We start from the raw sequence: 19,353 nt of genomic DNA on the forward strand, positions 1-19,353 counted from the left end.
GATTAGGAGAAGAAGAGCTCCATTTTGAGGTCTTTTAGCCTACTTCATGTCTAACTGATTTCCTCAGAATACTTGCAAAACAAGCAGGTACCAAAATAATTAGGAAGACTCATAAGACAGGATATAGAAAAAAATCCCAGTGGTTCAAATGGGATGCATTTAGTGAATATTTGCATACAACTTTTGCCAAACATCAAAATGAAATTCCCTTACACAGTCAGCAAATATTGTCTATGGACGATCAGTAGAAATTAGCTGGACGTTAACTGGACGTTAGCTAGACATTTGCGGAACGTTTTATGAGGTTTTGTTTTGACGTTGGGTGAACGTTGTCTGCAGATGTTCACTGAACGTTGTTGGAGACATTTGAGGGATGTTGTCTGAGCATTTGGTTGGAATTCCACTTTTACGCTTTAAAATCAGCCAAACAAACAAACAAAAAAACTAGTTACTTCAAATAGTTTGCATTTGGCTTAGTAAAACACTAAATTAACCCAAATCCTCGGTTGGATTTAGGTGTGGACTTTGGACCCTTATAATAAATATGTTACAAGAAACATTTACGAGTAACATATTTACTTGTAAAATATGTTACGAGTTATCTGAAGAGTCCTCCTAATTCTGATGGACCTTTTGGTTGTTTCCACAAAGGACATTTTCCCTGCACAGCCCATTAGGTTATAAGGTTGCCTTGCTAGTTTTTCAGTTGCACCATATTCCTTATTTTCAGATAATAAACTGATCAGTACTCCATCTGATATTCATAGCTTGGGACACTGCTTCAAACTGCTCCACTGCTTTGTCCCTGACCTGGGTATCTCACTGGACTTCTGAATTACTTTTATTGAATTACTGAAAGAACTGACTTAACCCCAAGTCCACTCACCGTGACTCCGTGACCCTGCTTCCATTGTGCCATCTTCTAACACCCACTCCACCCCCTTCGACCCATAGGACCTCCTTATTACCTGGCCACTCCACTCCGCTCCGCGAGAGTCCAGCTCCGGGGTTTCCAACAGAGAGGCGCAGGAGCTGAGGGCTCCCTCACCACGGAGCTCCGCAACAAGTGCTCGGAGGGGAAACAGAACTGCGAACATCTGAAACCGGACAAACACGGTGAGTTCACTTTCGCCCTTGTGTTTGCTAACATTTAGAGACATATTGTACACAGTCTCTTGCTCATTTGTTTTAAATGGACCGCTTATGGAAGTGAGTTCTTATAAACACTGAGTCTTTCAAAGTTTGAACTGACGAAATAATAATAATAATAATAATAATAATAATAATAATAATAATAATAATAATAATAAAAAGAATGTCTCCCTGTGACATCTAGAGTTCATTAAAGAAAGGCAAACGAAGCCAAACTCCTTCATAAAGTTATGTTCTTCGTGAAATAAACAAATGTGTCACGTAAATCATTAAAGCTCTCCGATAGCGGTGATATTCATTGACTTGAACCCAAATTGTTGCCTTTCCCCGGCAGGCAGGCAGGCAGAACGGGTGGATGAGCGCTCAGAGATGCAAGCCGCGCTGTTAATGCTCCTCTGCGGTAAGTAGACTGTACACTGAGCTTTGAAGTCGGTCTCTGCTGCAGAACAAATCCTCAGAAGTGATCCAGTGAACGGGATCTCCACGTCACGGGGTTTCCTTTGATTAGTCTCTGGAAAATATGTAGCATATATGTCAGATTAGAGATGATATACGCCTTAATGTTGCTGCTTTGCTCATCTGAGAGGTATTCCAGCGTGATCTCCTGGAGTTGAGTGGAAAGCCTAATTTATATTTCAGCTTCATTCATTTCTCAGTCATTTCTTATTGTCCTCACCTGTTATTCCTAAAAGATGTATAAAAGTTCTGACAGATCCCACACTCCCACCCGGATGTCTGCTGTGTCTTTCTGAACACAGATAAGATTGCAGATGTTTCTTTTTTAGGACCTCTGGTACCCCCTTCTCCCCCTCTGCCCCAGAGTCTCTGAGGTCATCCCCTGTTCTGTCTCTCTGCATCTCTGTGGGAGGTGTCACCCTGTTTATGGTCCTCCTAAAACAGGCCAGCTGGATCCGCAAATAGAGCAACTAATTTCACACCTATATGATCGTCATCAAGCTTTTCAGACTGTTTGTGTTTGGTATTTTATGTGATCGAGGTTGTTAAAGTAAAGCTTTTAAAAAGGTGGAAAGTGGTGACACTGAAGTATTTTGTTTATTATACAGTGCCTTGCAGAAATATAGATACCACTTCAGATTTCTCAGATTTTGTCTCATTGCAGCTACAACCAAAGTTTGTTTTATGTACCGAAAATCGAAAAGTGTCTTGAGCATTCAGGTAGTTGACCTGAGATAGAAATCACTTCTCATTCTAATATGCTGAGAAATAGCCAAGGTGCAGTTAAATCTGTCTCATCTGATAAAAGCAAACACAGGCAGCAAACACAAACACAGAGAAGAAGACTTCTCTGTGTTTGTTGTGTCTTTTACATGACTTGGGGCAAACTGCAAACAGGAGTTCTTAGAATGTTCTTTTAACAATGTCTTTTACCTCTTGGCATCCACAGACCACAGATTTACTGTGCATAACTATTGATTTGTCCTTCTGAGCTATAGACGACATGTTTATATGTGCCATGTTTCCGCTGAGCTGTACGGCATGGGTCAGTGCTGTTGGATACGCTACTATGTCTGTTTCCATTGTAAAACCGACCAGTACCACAGCATTCCTGGGTGCTCTTCAATTGTAGGTCCATAGGACAGTGGTATGGTACAGTGAGGTGGACTTACTTGTGTCACACAGCACATGAATTGATTGGAGGACAGAAAAACATCAGTTCCTGCAACCAGCATAAGATATAGGTTTGCTAGTGTGCCACTTTTGTTGTCGTACTAGGAACGTTGAGTCTAGCTCCTGCTGCCCAGTGAGGGTTCAACTAGCAGTGGAAACGCTCTCCTGAATACACCGGGCTGTAAAATAGTGTACTGAACTACACAAACCTGCGCCATATCACCCAGTCTAACAGAGGCAATAGAGGGCCATTCTATGTAGGAAGGTTTGCAATTGTTCAACGGAGAGGGTTCTATAAGATGTCCCAACCTTGGGATATTGTTTTATATTCTAACACTGCTTTAAGCTTCTTCACAAGACTTGTCGACCTGTCTGCTGGGTTCCTTGACCTTCTTGATGCTTTTTGTTCTCCAATGCTCTCTGGCAAATGTCTGAAACCCCTGCAGAACTTACAGGTGTCTTATGAAGACAGTGGTTTACTGTGTATTGTTGGCCTGAACAGGAATGGGCAACACACTTTTCACATTTTTATCTATAAAATTTGTGAACCATGTATCCTTTTCCCTCCGCTTCACAATTATGCACTGTTTTCTCTCGGACTATTTCGTAATTCTAGTTGAGGCTTATTGTTGTGATAAGACAAAATGTAAAAACTTTTAAAGTGTGAGAATGCTTTTACCAGACACTAAATGAATACTTCCTACAAGTGTGCTGAAAACTACTGGTAAGTTCAGGACTAATGACTGTCTAAACTGCATCCTAATGCCTTGCTCCCTGCTGTTAAAAGACAATGAGCTCATGGTTCCAGTTAAAGTCTATTAGTGTCTGCCATCCTTATCTCTGCTCTTGTGGATTCAGCCAATCAATGGGTTGCTTGGCAAACATCACCCGATAGGGGATCAAGTAGCATTATGTTTAGGCATTTCAGGTTGCAAAGGTTTATTTCTTTCAACTACCGGTACTTTAGACATGCTTTCTGAAAAATTCTGCAAATTGGCCATTTGCTTTGGAGTTGCGTTCCACAGAGAAATCTGTCAATACTGAATGGTAGATATTTACCATTCTGATCTCTGCTGAGCTTCTCAGTTCTCTGTTGTCGAGCATGAATTTTAAGTTTCATGGTTTGCTTATTTCTGATTTTTAACATATATATTCTGAACTGAGAATCTAGTCTGAGCCTCTACAAGTGGCGCTACTCTGAAATCTAAATGTAGAATCTAAAACTACAGATGTGTTTGTGCAAGGATTTAGAAAAACCTTGCTGACAAAGTGAAAATGAAAGTTAAGTAGTAGAAAAAGGGAAACCTTGGCCGTCGCTGGTGTGTATCAGAGCTGAAAATTGAAAGTGTTGTGTGCTGTCAGGTCAGTGTTGAGAAACTGTCCATTCAAACTCTTGACACTTCAGGAAGACTAGCTATGGGGTCAAGGGTCAGCCTTAAACCCCTGGGTTAGAGAACGGGTTAATTGGATGTGCACAAATGAATAGATGTGTCAGTTTGGGTGTGTGTGTGTGTGTGTGTGTGTGTGTTTGACGAAAGAGGAGAAACACTCAGAGGATGAAGAGACTGAGCCTGACAACAATGACAAATAATTCAGCCATGCTTCACTTTTCCTTTTTGCCTTTTTCTGTTTCTCTCTGAGAGGTAGAAATTTCACTGAAAAGAAGTTTTCATTAATGGGACATAAACATAAAGTTTCTTTTTATGTCAACAGTAAACTTAACAGCATTGCTTTTTCTTGGTTATGCCTCATTCATTGGGTTTGCTTCCTAAACTAAAGTGCCTGCTCAGTTTACTACCTCCCTTTCAGGTACATATCTGCAACTGTGTGTTTAGGATTGTTCTTTTTCTTTACACCAGACAGCCTTCTTAGAAATGCGTGTGTGTCCAGGTAAGAGAGGGATAGGCAGCGGGAGCTTGACTCCTTTACAAGCGCCAGCCTCCGGAAATGTGCGGATAGCAGAACAATGGTTCGGCAAAGCCTAGCAGCTTGCAGCACTAGAAACAAATAGGGAGACAGAGGGAGGGCGAGAGTGGGAGAGAGAGAGAGACGGTGAAAAATATAGAAAAGGGGGGGTAGTAGTGGTAGGATAGAGTCAGGACAAAGAGGGAAAAAAGAAACAGACTTTGGAGAAAGAAGAAAGACGGGGTGGGGGAGCTGGTATATGAAAGAACGGTGAGTTAGGTTTCTCCGTCCTGTTGACAGGGGCTTTTCTGGATTGAAACAGGAGGTGGAGATAAAAAGGCAGAGGAGGAGGACTGGTGGGGGCAGGATGAAGGGAGCTGGTCTCATTAAAAACAATGCAAAGTCTGGCACAGTGGTAAACTGGACTGTAGTCGCCACTGTACACCAGAACAGGCACTCTGCTTTAAAGAGAAATTCTGTATACTAGAGCTATTGGAAGAAATGTACCTATTATAGGTCAATAGAAAATTACAGTTTAGAGTTACTCTCACCATAGCTGTCTTGAATAGGCTTACTCTTTTTGATGGTGAAAATTGTAGTCATTTTGATGATCCAGAAGGGAAACCAAAGCCTTCAAACAAAAGGTTAAAGGTTTAGTTTTCCTGCAGAACAACATATATTAGATGTTAAGAGTCACTGCTGATATTTTAATTTCTCATCAATGTTTGTTCATTCCCCTTTCTCATAAATTGCGTTTATAGGCTGGCATTGGGAGATTATAAAAATGTTGGTTTGGGATTTTCAGATTAAATCTCAAGCATTATATTGCATTCATTTTAAAATTTTTGGTGTTGGACTCAGACAAAAATAAACTAGTTTTTAAGTCTTAACCACAAAATAAGACATCGTTGTAAAAAAAAGGTACACTAATTGTAATTGCATTGCTACCTGGATTTAAACGTAAAATATCACAGACAGTACAACAAAAACGGAGCTGAATTTACAAACCAAACATTTAGCTACAAATTAAACATTAGGTTTGCAGCTGTATGTTTTGTTTAGAGCAACGATAGCTAGATATTTAGCTTTAAACTAAATATTTTCTTAAGAATAAAAGGAACACTGATTGGCTAATATTTAAAAGTTTGAGGAATGGAGCAGTGAAACAAATGTATAAATCAAAAGCTCTGCCTTCCTAACTATTTTTCCCTTTTTATAAGGAAAAGGTAGCCTCTGGTATCTTTTCCTTATACCACAAGCAAAATTACACAAACTATTGCTGTTAGTTTTTGACTGTAACTTTACAACTGGCATGCTACATTCATGCTGCTAAAAGTTTGATTTTGATTTAGACGGAGAAAATAGACATATTCAATAAATTACAATATGCGTGCTGATGAGGTTCATTTGTCAGATTAAAAGTACCTTTCGAAAATAATAACCTTTAAGCAGGTATTAAACACAGTTTTCATTAAGAACACATTTCTGTTTTTAGGAATAGTTTTTTGATCTGATGTAATATTCTAATATTAAATGTCGTGTTTTCAAGAAATAAAAACTTTTGAACTGTGTGACTCTTCAACAACAATTATTGAATGCATAGAAAATAACCTTAGGTCCTCACTCCTTCCATTGACATTGTGCTTTTTATCATTATTTCCTCCTTTCACTCACCTTCCTTCTTTCTCCCTCATCTTAGCCCGACACACAGCACCATCTGGGAGTTTTTAAACAAGATGCATTAAACACAGCAATCTGGCAGAACACACCTGTGACTCACTGGCATAAAATAAAAGAAAACAAGTTGAAACTTACACATGAATATTTAATAAACGTGAAAAGTATATATTTCTCTGTATAAATACTCTTGGGAAGGATAGTAAGAGTACCACAGCAAGTAAGTAGGAGTAGAATATGTTTTTAAGAGGTATAGACTAAAAATAATTGTGTTAGCTGCAAAGTTGAATAAAATGTAGACTGAGTACACAGAATGGACTGTTTCTTGATGGAATGGGCATATTTTAAGATCAGCCACCACAGAGTCCTGACCTTAACCTGATTGAGAATGTTTGGGATGTGCTGGAGAAGGCTTTATGCAGTGGTCAGACTCTCCCGTCATCAATAATAACTCTTGCTGAGAAGTTTAAAAATGACAAGGCCTTGAGTTATACGGTCTTATAATTACAGGTGCATGTAGAAGGAGATTATGTCATGCACATTTTTCTGTTGATCCAATAAATCAGGCAGAGAAACTGCTGCAGCTCCCGTTCTTCACACTTGACTTTAATTAAGTAGTGAACTTCAACTTTGTATTTCCTTTCTTATCTTAATGTTTTAAGCTAACACATACAGTTGCTCCTAAATGAAGCAGCTTTCTTGTTACACTGAGACTATTCTTGTTCATTCTTAGAACTCGTCCAGCCAGTAACTTGTCTAGACTTTAAGAGATACACGGAGGGACACCAGAAACAACTTTCTTTCCACAGGGTATACACAGGGTCATTACCAGTTCAAATCTTTTGTTAAAAAAAATCACTTCCCATAGTACTCCCTGGTGTACTCTCAGTCATTTCCAAGTGTGCTGACCTTTGCCCTCGGCAACGCGGAGGAAAGAGGTCCATTATACAGATGTGGCAAATTTATCATTTAACAGCTAAATGCAACACAATAATTAACCTGCACACTTAATAGTTCTACATACACACAGGAAGACAGAAGGCACAGCAGAAATACACATCCATAATTGTTTGTAGTTAAATGCATTCAACCGTTGTATAAATTCTTTCGAAAGGGCATTTAGGACTCTGTGCACATGCCGTACCTCAGTCCTGTGTGAGCTGTGGTTTCCTCTATGTGTAGGCAGACCTTCTTTATCAGAGGTTCTGATTAGTAGCTACAGCAAACAGGACTGTACTCCCATCAGAGGTCTAGGACTCCCTGAGCAGCTGCTGAGCGCCGGGGCAAACACAGGGCACCAGGGTTACTAACCACACCACCAGCAACTTGCTTTCTTTGGACAGGCTGTCCGGCCTCAGGACACATCTGTTGGCCATGTGTACCCCCACATACCCACAATCAGCCTTGCTGCCATTTAACCTCTATCATCAGTATATCTTTAGAAAAACTGTTTCACATGAAATCTGAGTGATTGGTAATTATAAGTCGGCAGGACGGGCACCTATTGTCCCCTATATAGTTCGTTCAAGCAATGCCAAACATAACTGGCTTCACTCTGACCACCTGTTGCTGTCAGTGTCTCACTCCATATTTCTTATCCACTGTGAAGTGAGTCAGACATGTCCAGCGTCAGGCAGGAATGTGGAAGTGTCTTCCCGTGCAACCAGCTGCTTCCCAGAGCCAAGCCTTGTTATCTTAAAAATCAGTGTAGTAGGAAACGTCTGGTTCTAAGTCAGTGATACTGTCGGTTTGACCAGAAGGCAGGCAGTCAGTCATAGTTAATGGGGTTTACAATTATTGACACTTTGATTAATACAGGTTGCTGCATAGTTTCAGCTGAAACACTGAGGGAGGATCAGCTTGCTTTTCTCAGCTGTGATATCCTGCGCTCTCATGTAATGGTCAGCAGACATCGGATCTTGTAACTAAAAGAGTCAAATCAGAATTGCTCGATTCATTAGTCCTGTTCTGGTGGTGCTAAGGTTTGTGCAGTCTTTCTTGAATGAAATGCAAATAAACTTCAAGCTCCACCTAGGATGTTAAAGGGATACTTTCATTTTTTTAGTGCAGTTCTGTAAAGCTAATTAGTTGTAAGTCCTTTAACTGTAGTAAAAATATGTTTTATCACTCTGAGCGTCTTAGAGTAGTGGATACTAACAGCTAGTCAGACGTTCTCCCATCATTTTAGCTGATTTAATTATTTTAAACAACTCTAGCTGAAAATGTTGAGATAAGTGGGATAAAATGTTATACTGAATCATACTAATAATCTAAACTTAAAAATATTAACTTTGGTGCTATCAAGCAGCACACTTGAAGCAAACAGGTGGCCAGTCAGTCCTACTTTTTGGCTGTGTTCATACAGCAGATGCAATTCTTTTTTATTTATTCATTTTTTAAGATGGGAGTTCATATTACTAATTAAATATGACCAGAATCAAACTTTTGTGTGAACTGTTTACAACCTCAAATCAATCCAAATGCACAGAAGAAGAACGTTGACGCCACACAGCAGTGGATTGTTTACAGAAGTAATAATGGATCCTGCCATCTGTTGGTATAATTTATCATTGTTGAGCAATTGGACCTGACAGTGTTACAAGATCATAACAAGAGAAAGGAAGCCAAGAAAAAAGAAAGCACAACTAATAGTGTTCCTTTGGTGCAAAATTATGACGCACTTCTCACGCCAATGGCGTAAAAGTCGGATAAAATGCAACATGTCCACTTTGGCTGCAGACGCTTTGAAAATTGTACGTATCCGATTTAGCAACACATATGGAAGTGACGCAAATCAGATTTTTTATTTTTGGTATGGAACGATAAGAAATGGCCATCACACTGCCATGAAAAAGTTGGATATGAGTTGCATATGGGGAAAGATATCTTATTTGGGTTGCATTTGCCTTCTGTGTGATGGAGCCTTAGTTTAATTCTGCTTAACAGCAAACATGGATTATCCGATGCTCTGTATTAGATTTTACTAAAGTTCACTAAAGTTAAAGTTTTCCCCTGCAGACCTCATATACGCACCTTTTTTAATGCTTCCATCTTTGAAAAACTTTATTTTCTAAAATGAGATGTTACCTTCCCCTCACCCTCTTTTTTTTTTTAATCAGAAGGGCTTTAGTGTCTGATTTAGGGAGGATGGCGTAGTGAGGAAGGTGAGCACAAGGGCAGAGTAGGCCCTTATGTTCAGTGGTTATTAGAAGAAAAGAAAGACAGGAGTCAAGGGCTGAGAGTAATAAAAAGGTGAACAGGGAGAAGAACAGCTGGCTTGTGGGGTGTGGGAGTCAGCCATGCATCAGCTAAGTGCAGAGCAAAGAGAGACCAGAGACCATGAGAGGGAGAAGGTAAACTAATTAGCTGGGAGAAGGTTTTAAAAAAAAATATTTACTTTTTTTCTGTTGGGGTCTTAAAATAGGAGTATGAATGCAATTTCTGATCATATTTTAGCTCCCACTTAGTTAAAGATCCATCTAAGTCAGGTGGTTGGCTCACTGCATTTCTTAAAATGAAACTGGAACTAAATGCTCTCCTGAGAATGTCCATGTTTGCCCCATATTATTCTTCTTTGTACCCCACCTCTGTGTGTTTAAGTGTTAGTGCTTGTCTTGTTGTTGGTCTGTTAGTCTTTGCTTCCTGTGATGCATTACCTGGTAAACATGAAAGCAAACTTGGCCCTGCCAGCCTGTCTCAGAGGAATCTGGCACATGGATGTTGCATCTTGCTCCCTTCTGCTCCAGAGCTAGAACATTTATTTGTATTATTCAAAATGGAATAGAGAAATTACATTAATGCCACAATTTGAGACTGACAAAAATCAGTTGGTATTTTTTTTCATAAACTTTGCTACTTCAGTTGTTATATGGTGATGTGTAAATCTGTCCTTTTAGGAAAATGCAGTTAGTTCCAAAATTAAACAAAGATTTGCATTGTTTTAACGGTACCACAAAGTGGCCTGCAATATTAGTAGATCTTAAATTAGCTCATGGGAAGCAAGGACACTACAGCTGATATTGCTGACATTCCTATAGAGTTATGATTAAAAATGGTTGCTTTAAAAAAGAGTGATACTTGAAATCATTCTTTTACCAACTACCTCCAAGGAAAATATTGTTATTACCAATGCTTTACATCACAGGAATTTCCACGGAATCTCAAGGAAGTGGGGTTGCCCTGATCACAAGTGCCAAGAGCTACCCTGGTAAAAAAACAGTCCTTTGTTTTACGCTTTGCTTCATACAGAGAGCCTGGACCCTCGGCTAGTGAGAAACGATTGGTTGCTGGATGCGTGGACTCTGTTGAAGATTTAGATTTTACCCAATCACTAATGTTTGTCTATGATGTATGTAATACGCCAGTTTGATTCTATGAACATTACCAGAAATTGCCTTCACTGTAAACAACAATCCTCCACTGCAAAAGAGAGCAATACCTAGCTGAACGAGGCAGCTCTTAATGTTATTTTAATATTTGGAAGCACGTCCAACACGGAGTGAACTGCTTTGCTCACTTCCTCTGCTGCCATTGGTAAAACTGCAGGTGGAAAAACATTATTGTTCTCACCTTCTGCTTCTGTTCCATGATTGGCCCAGCTGAAATTTTTAAAATGATGTTAAATGGGAGAAAGCCTAGATGGAGCAGTGAAGGGAGATGAGAATTGAGTAGAATTGCGTAGGAAGGAAATGACCAGGCTAGCATTGAACTATCTCCTTTGACAGATTCAACTGATGGATTTGGTTACAGTGTAAAGCTTGCTAATGAAATGCAGCAGCTGGATTTGAGTGGAAGTAAAAATAATTGGGCAGGAAAGAAGTCACTTCTGTCCAGAGAAAAACTCAAGGACAAATCACAATTTGTCCTTCACTAAACACTCTCAGGATTGGACTCTTGTTATGTCTCATTGATTGATTTAATTGGGTGATTGAAGTTTGAATAAAGAAAACATACTAGTAGGTCATTTATTTTTTTTCATTTAACAAACAAAGACATTATTACTGCTTGGAGGAATACTTACACTACCTCAGTATGTCCTGGGCTGCTTGGTCACACACTGCTGTGGAATGACATTTCATTTATCAACAAGCATTTGTTGCAAGTGAGCTAATGTGGTTGTTTTGGTCACTCTACCATGAATAGCATTCTGTAGTTGATCCCACAAATGAGCATTGGAGTTGAGATCAGCACTGCATGCAGCCCATTTGATCATTTCCAGACTCTATAGGCGCTTTTCCTTTAGACCATTTCTAACCGGTATAGTCCTGGTCCAACCAGATTCATTTTCCATTACCAAATCCAGAGCGGTTCTGTGTGACTGTTCTCAGATTCTCCACACAATTACATTTATTTATATGTATGCATCACCACTATACCCATATAGAAATATGGAGGTTACTTTTTAGATGGAACTGTGTTTTTTTTTTGTTTGTTTTTTTGTCAAGGTGGATGAAGTCAAGCAAGTCAAGTGAAAGAAAAGTCACATGTTTTGCCCAGGTCCCTCTTGAAAATGAGATCTAGATCTCAATGAGGTTTACCTTGTTAAATAAAGGAAATTTTAAAAAAGGTATTTTTATGCAGTGTATGTAAATCTTTGGTTTCATCTATTTGTCCCAGCTTTATAAATGTAATTGTTACAATCAAACTTGGCTTAAAATGTCTTGCTTTATTATTATAGTGTTGCAGTTGAAGAAAATACATTTTCTGAACACGTTTTCTTTAAGGTGCAGTTCAGGTCATGGCTCATGTTGTGTTTAGAAGTCTGAAGACAAAGAGAAAACGTTGCCCAGATAAGACAACAAAAAACTTGGTCATTACACAAACATCAAATATCTGCTTCTATCCCCAACCTGCCTACTTCTTTCTCTCTCTCTCTCACACACACACACACGCACACACACTGGCCTAGCCCTTTGAGTGCCGGCCAACAGTATCCAGGACAGATTTGATGTTGTGTCTGGATGGATCAGCCCTTTGTCTGGAGGGGAAGCTCTGTTCTCTCTCATCCATCTGCCCTGTTCTACTGGTGATTCTCACTCTTTTTCTCACACACTGACAGATAAAAAGACAGGAGGAACAATCTACTTTACATGGACCATTTGGCTTGCTGTAGTCTTCGCTTATAATAATAAAAAATGTTTGCAGCTTTGGTTGTTGTCTTGTACATGACCACTAATAGGTGTCTTTTGTGCAGTCAGCAAGCAGAAGCCTGATGTTTGCATTGAGTAAGATGAGGGAGCATCAGTGGTTACGCTGTAATTAGGAATGAGCGTGCCTTTGAGCAGAAGTGGAGCATGTGTGTTTGCATAGATGCACAGGTGGAAAAGCAGCGGTATGAGCTACCTTCATCTGCCTGGCAACCATCTGAGACTTTGTTGCAAAGTGTGTGTCGAGATTGTTGAAGGGTGTTTGTGTGAGTGGATGTGAAATCCTCCTCTGCACTGTTCTCAGCAGGCTTCACATCTGCAGCTGGCCGCTTTGCACTGCCAAACTGTGGAAGTCTATGTTCTACTGCATTTTAATCACAGAGTGTTGCTCTGCAGAGAACATCCAGACACGGGTTGCATTTCCATTACAAATGTACGCAAATGTCTATTTTTCGCTAATGTTGAAAAAACACTATTTTGCAATTGCGGAGTTTCCATTAGATAAGAAACGAAATTAAAATCACACTTGAAGAAGTTGTTAAAAACATTCTGTGCAATCATCTTCCAACTACTTCCTGTCTTCTTCTTCGTGGTCTGCGCCAGTCATCTGGTTGATGATTATGTGACTCATGTGATGTGAAAAAAGTGTTAACATTGCGGTTTTGCGGAAAATAAAAACAAACAAAAATAAAAAAATTTAAATTTGATAGGAGACAAGAAACCACCTCATCTCGAAAACCATTTATCCACTTTGCAAATATTCTTTGAGTTGGTCTATCACATAAAATCCCAGTAAGCACAATGAAGTGTGGGGTTGTGATATAACAACATGTTAAAAATTTGGAAAGGTGTGAATACTTTTGTAACTGTAGTTTTTTAATGTGTTTTGCAAAAAACATTTCCTCCATATTGTTTTCTATTCCCTTTTTTATTGCTAGAAATATTGCCATTTTGCTGAAAGCAAAGTAGAAGTGTGCTTTGAAGTATTTCTCCTCAAACCTTTCAGGTACTTTCAGAGGAGATCTTAATGTCTTGATATTGTCAAATAGAGTCAAATCTTTTGCATAGCAGCAGCTTCCACTTTGCTTTTGCCAGGGCTGAGTTAAGATAAGAGACACCTGCTCTGGAAAAACTGTAGATTGACATCAGGAATATTGTACACTCTTCATGCTAATTAATTCTCTCTGACTCACACACATGCACACCCACACACACACAGACCTATAGGTGGATACATTCAGATTTATATCCATTGTGTGTGTGTATTTATATACATACACATATATATATATATATATATATATATACTGTATATATATATATATATATATACTGTATATATATGTTAATTGGATATATATCTGAATGTGTGGCAGCTGCTGCTGGTTGTCATGAAAATTTATAAGGTTTATTTTAGCTCCCACACATAGCCCGACTATGTAGTCACACCATGGCTCCAGTGGGACTCCCATCACTTTGGTTCAACACTGATATCATTCCTAGTGTTTCTGTTACAGTATGGTGTATCATGGCCAAATTTAGTGGACTTAGATTACCTCACTTTGATCTGCTTTGGTATATTTTTGGATTTAGCTGGTAACTGGGCTTTGTTGTCATGTCTGTGAGCTGAGTTTGATAACCCCAGATAATCCCTCTAGTGGATGTTGTCTCACATTTATTAGTAGTAATTGTCAAAGTGCAGACAGTGGCAGGTTTTGACTTATCTGGCTTGCTTCATTAAGTAGCAGAGCTTGGGTGGACAATAAGGAAAAAGCAACAACATAAAAATGTCAGTTGAACCCATGACATGTTTTCTTGTTTCTTATTTTATGTCCATAAAAAGCTGAGTCCACTGGACCCTGTTTCTTACCCCTTTTGCCATCTTAGTGCAGTGTTCAGGAGGAGCAAGGCAAATGTCATGGTCAGAGAGTGAGGAAGCGCCGTGGGGCAGGGTGACGGTCTGATGGTCTTTCCAAAACCACACATACACGTACACACAAAAATCCAAAATAAAAATAACCAAACTCATAAAAGCGCACAGTGCAACCCGCTGGACTGCACTGTGTAAAAAAAACAACTTGTGGATAGGTTACCCTGTCTCTTATGACTGCAGGAGGGCTAAACAGTAAATCCAGGAGCAGAAAAAATGTAATTTGCAAAGTATGTGGAAAAGAGAAAATACAAGAAATTTGTTACAACACCTTAAAATGAAGCATGTACTCGAATACCAGCAATGGAAAGCAATGCAGCTGACTACTTCACATCAACCAATGCGGTTCAAATTGGTTGAACCACATTGGTTCTACCAGGCAGACTCTACAAAGACTCTGCTTTTGTAGAGTCTTTGTTTAAGTTTGTAGGCAGACCAGAGGTCTTTTTTTCGGTCCTCATTGGAGTGGAAAGGAGAACACTAATTAGGTCTTCTTTATTTGCCAGCTCATGAATTTCATAAGTCTCTGTTTTCAATTGATACCAGTTTCCTCCTTTTCTTTTTTTGATTCGTGGCCTGTTTCTATTCCTCCAGGCCTGACTGCCACAGTTGGCCAGGAACCAGACCAAGCCCACGGCTGTGCCCAAGGCAGCTGCTATCCAGCAACTGGAGACTTGTTGGTTGGAAGGAAAAAAAACCTGAAGGCCTCGTCCACTTGTGGCATGAGAAAGAAGGAGCGGTATTGCATCGTCAGTCACCTGCAGGTGAGTGTTTATGACATTCCCTATATGATCTTTTTACTTTTGTTTGTTTTTATTTGATCCCTGAACTCCCTCTCTTCTTGTCACTATATTTGATGCTATCCTATCCTGCCACAGGATGAGAAGAAATGTTTTGAGTGTGACTCCAGACGACCATACGACCCAGTCTACAACACCATTAATCACCGGATAGAGAATGTTATCACCACCTTCAAACCACATCGGAAAAAGTCCTGGTGGCAGTCAGAGAACGGTTAATGGATGCTTGTGTTTTGTGTTTTAACCAATCCACGTAAATTACAGAGGGAATGGTAAATGAAGTTGATTTTGTGGCTACATTTGGGTACCAGAAGTTAAATATAAAAATGGATAAAAATGAAAAGGGATTGGGGAAAGATGATGAAGTTGTATTTTACAAGCACAAATCCAAAACAACTTGTAGCTTTAGAGAACTATAAAGGTTCCACATGAAGACACTGTGGCCAACATCCTCCCTGGAGCTTCAGCTCAGCCTAATAACAGAGCAGGCCCAGCTGTGGCATCTCAGAGGAAGGGAAGGAGGAAAGAAGATTAAAACCAATGGAAAGATAAAAGTTAATCTAGAGGGAATAATTAAGAACCAGTCAGATACTATTTAGACAGTGAAGAGAGGCATATTAGAAAAAAGATTGCATATTTTTATCATGACTAATTGCACACAACTTGTGTCCAATCTCCATTTTTTTTAAGTGTTGATCTTCTGAAACAGATTTGTGCTGATTCTCATTATTTTGAAAGAGATAACATTAGACGATATAAGAACAGTATTCAAAAAATGTTTACATTTTCTGGCCCAAGTCAATAATCCAAAATCACTTCAACGGTTTAAGAGTAATCACTGTTAATATATCTCTTTTATAAAACCACTATAATTAAATTATAAAGCTGATACTTTAAAGTTGCATTTCAGTAAATTAGAATATAGAAAAGTTAATCTTGTCCAGTTACTCACTTCACAAGTGGAACACATATTGATTAATTTCACACAGACTGACTTATTGGTGTCATAATGCGATGTTTCTAGGACTCTAAGGCAAGCAACAACTACGGACACCCAAACAGTTTTAACGGATTTATTCAACAGTAGAAAGTGCAGGAGAGAGTGGCGGGGCGTCGATCTGCGACAGCAGGGAGGGGGACCGGATCAACGGAGGAACTGCAAAGGGGCGAGCGGTTAAGAGGGAAGAAATGAAGGGAATGTTGGGGGGAACCTGATGGTGACTTACAGTCTGCGGGTTGAGGTCAACTGAGGAGGATACAGGGGGGTTCCAACTGTGGGTGTGGTGGTTTCCAGATAGGAGAGTTCCAGCAGGTAATTCAGGGCGGACAGGCAGCAGCTGAGTGGTGGGTGAGACGCACCCAGGCGCAAGGCCCAACGGAGCAGCTACAATCAGATTCCTCAGGTGAGTCTGGTTCTGAGCGAGTTCAGCGTGGATTCACTGGAGAGGAAGGAAGAGATGAAAATGAGTCAGGACAAAGAGTACACAAGGTATTCAGCACTGACAGCTGAGAGTACCACAATAGAAGCGGAACCATCTGGCATCTGATTCTTCTTCTTCTTCTTCTTCTTCTTCTTCTTTTCTATTATGGCGGATCACAAGCAACTTTAAGGTGCATACCGCCACCTACTGTACATGAGTGTGTAGCTGCATTACTTCACATCTATTAAATTCTATTTTTTAATTTTGTATTCTTAAGATAAATAAACAATGCTTTCCTTAATTTGTGAATATCTGTTATGTTTCCTTCATTTCCTAATATACCTTTTAGATTCCATTCATGCCCTATACTTCTAACTATTCTCTTTAATTCTTTCCTTTTGTGTTCATATGACTTACAGTTCATCAGTATGTGTTCTACATTTTCTTTCTCTCCACATCTCTCACATTTATCATTATTTTTCCTCCCTATTAAATAAAGTATGTCATTTAAGTAGGTATGACCTATTCTTAATCTACTTATTATTATTTCTTCTCTTCTGTTTCTTTCATTAATGCTTCGAATTTGAACTGACTTTTGTACTTCATATAATCTTCTTCCTTTCTTATCTTCATTCCACATTTTTTGCCATTCCTCCATTTCTTTACTTTTAATAAGTGATTTCCCTTCCCCTTTCCCAAAAGGAATTAACATTGCTATTTCTCCCTCTAAAGCCCTTTTAGCTAATTTATCTGCCTTTTCATTGCCTTTTACTCCTTCATGTGCTGGCACCCAACAAAACCAAACATCAATGCCACCCCTATATAATCTAAATAAAATATGATGAATTTCTAATACCAAATCTTTTCTATTATTTCCTTCTCCCTTGATACTTTCTACTACTGCTTTGGAATCTGTGCACACCACCACCCTATCTGGTCGAATCTCCTCCACCCACTGTAAGCTTAATATAACTGCCACCATTTCTGCTGTAAAAACCGACAATTGATCTGATATTCTTTTATAAATACATTTTTTAAACTCTGGAATATATATTCCTATTCCCACATATCCTTTTAAATTCTTAGAACCATCTGTGTAAATTTTAAGGTAATTATTATATGTAGTTCTTAAATAAATATCAGTCTTTATCCCTATTTCATTTAAATTCCAATCATTTTTCATTATGCTAATTTTCAAATCTACATTAACCTCTGGTATTAACCATGGAGGAATAACGCTAGTTGGATTAAACTGAGCTATTTCCTTGTCCTCCAATCCATACATTTTAATCCATTTCCTAACCATCCATCCAAATCCATTACTTTGGAACTTCACATATTCCCAACAATTTTGTAAGATAATTGAATTCACATTATCATCTATATTACTTTTAATTTTCATCCAATATGCTAAAGCTAGTTTAATTCTCCTCATTTCCAGAGGAGTTTCCCCAGTTTCAATTAAAAGAGCATTAATAGGTGTTGTTTTTATTGCTCCTATACATATACGTAAAGCTCTACACTGTAATCTTTCTATTCTTTGTAATGACGTTTTAGCTGCTGCTCCATATATAATACTGCCATAATCTATTATTGCTCTCATGAGAGCCCTGTATATGCTTAATAATGACTGTCTATCTGCCCCCCAATTATTTCCAGCCACAGCCTTTAATAGATTAATAACTTTTTTACACTTGGTTTCTAATTTATCTATATGTGTTTTCCATGAGTAAGAACTGTCCAACCATAAACCTAGATATTTATATTCTGTTACTCTTTCTAAAGTCTGTCCATATAATGTTATTGTTTCTATATTAATATTTCTCTTCTTTGTGACAACCATATAACAAGACTTGCTTGCTGATAATTTAAAACCCCATTCATAAGACCATTTTTCTACTTTACTAATTGCTTTTTTAATATTTTCTACCACATGTTTAATATTTTTCCCTTTCATCCATATGGCCCCATCATCTGCATATAGTGCAGATTTTATACATTTACCAGTATCATAGAAAATATCATTGATCATAATATTAAACAAAATTGGACTAATTACACTACCTTGAGGTATTCCATTTTCAACATTAAATTCATTTGAATAGTCATTCCCAATTTTTACTCTTATTTTTCTATCTAGCAGAAAATTTGCTATCCAATTATACATTCTCCCACCTATTCCCATCTGTTTCATTTTTATAAGTAATCCTTCTTTCCATAGTGAGTCATATGCTTTTTCTATGTCAAAAAATACTATAATCATTATTTCCTTCATTTTTAAAGCTTTCTCTATGTCATTACTGACTCTAGTTAGAGCATCCATTGTTGATTTTCCTGTTCTGAAACCACATTGGTATCCATTAATTAGATTATTCTTCTCAAGGAAGTATCCTAATCTATTAACCATTATTTTCTCCATCCATTTACTTAAATGAGAAGTAAGAGCTATTGGTCTATAATTATTTGGACAGGTAGGATCTTTACCTGGCTTATTAAATGGTAAAATGATTGCCCTTTTCCAACTATTTGGTATCGATCCTTCTTTCCATATTTTATTAAATAATTTTAATATTAATTTCAGTGTTACTTCCGGTATTTGTCGAAACATAGCGTAGCATAATTGGTCCTCCCCTGGAGCTGAATATCCTGTCCCTTTCAATACTGTTTTTATTTCTTTCATGGTTATATTCATA

At 38.5% G+C, this 19,353-nt stretch overlaps 1 protein-coding gene across 2 annotated transcripts in view; it reads left to right on the forward strand.

The window, feature by feature from the left end:
* The first annotated feature begins 935 nt into the window (after positions 1-935).
* lamb2 (laminin, beta 2 (laminin S)) overlaps positions 936-19,353 on the forward strand; it is a 52,940-nt gene continuing 34,522 nt past the window's right edge. The window contains exons 1-4 of one of the 2 annotated variants that reach the window (XM_044106517.1): positions 936-1,116; positions 1,487-1,552; positions 15,034-15,203; positions 15,318-15,453. In XM_044106517.1, the coding sequence (XP_043962452.1) occupies positions 1,522-1,552; positions 15,034-15,203; positions 15,318-15,453 (337 nt within the window). In that variant the 5' untranslated portion in view covers positions 936-1,116; positions 1,487-1,521. The remainder of the gene's footprint in view (positions 1,117-1,486; positions 1,553-15,033; positions 15,204-15,317; positions 15,454-19,353) is intronic. The other variant, XM_044106429.1, reaches the window with a different exon arrangement.

Source organism: Gambusia affinis, linkage group LG01 (assembly GCF_019740435.1).
Source record: "Gambusia affinis linkage group LG01, SWU_Gaff_1.0, whole genome shotgun sequence".
NCBI classification, from domain to species: domain Eukaryota; kingdom Metazoa; phylum Chordata; class Actinopteri; order Cyprinodontiformes; family Poeciliidae; genus Gambusia; species Gambusia affinis.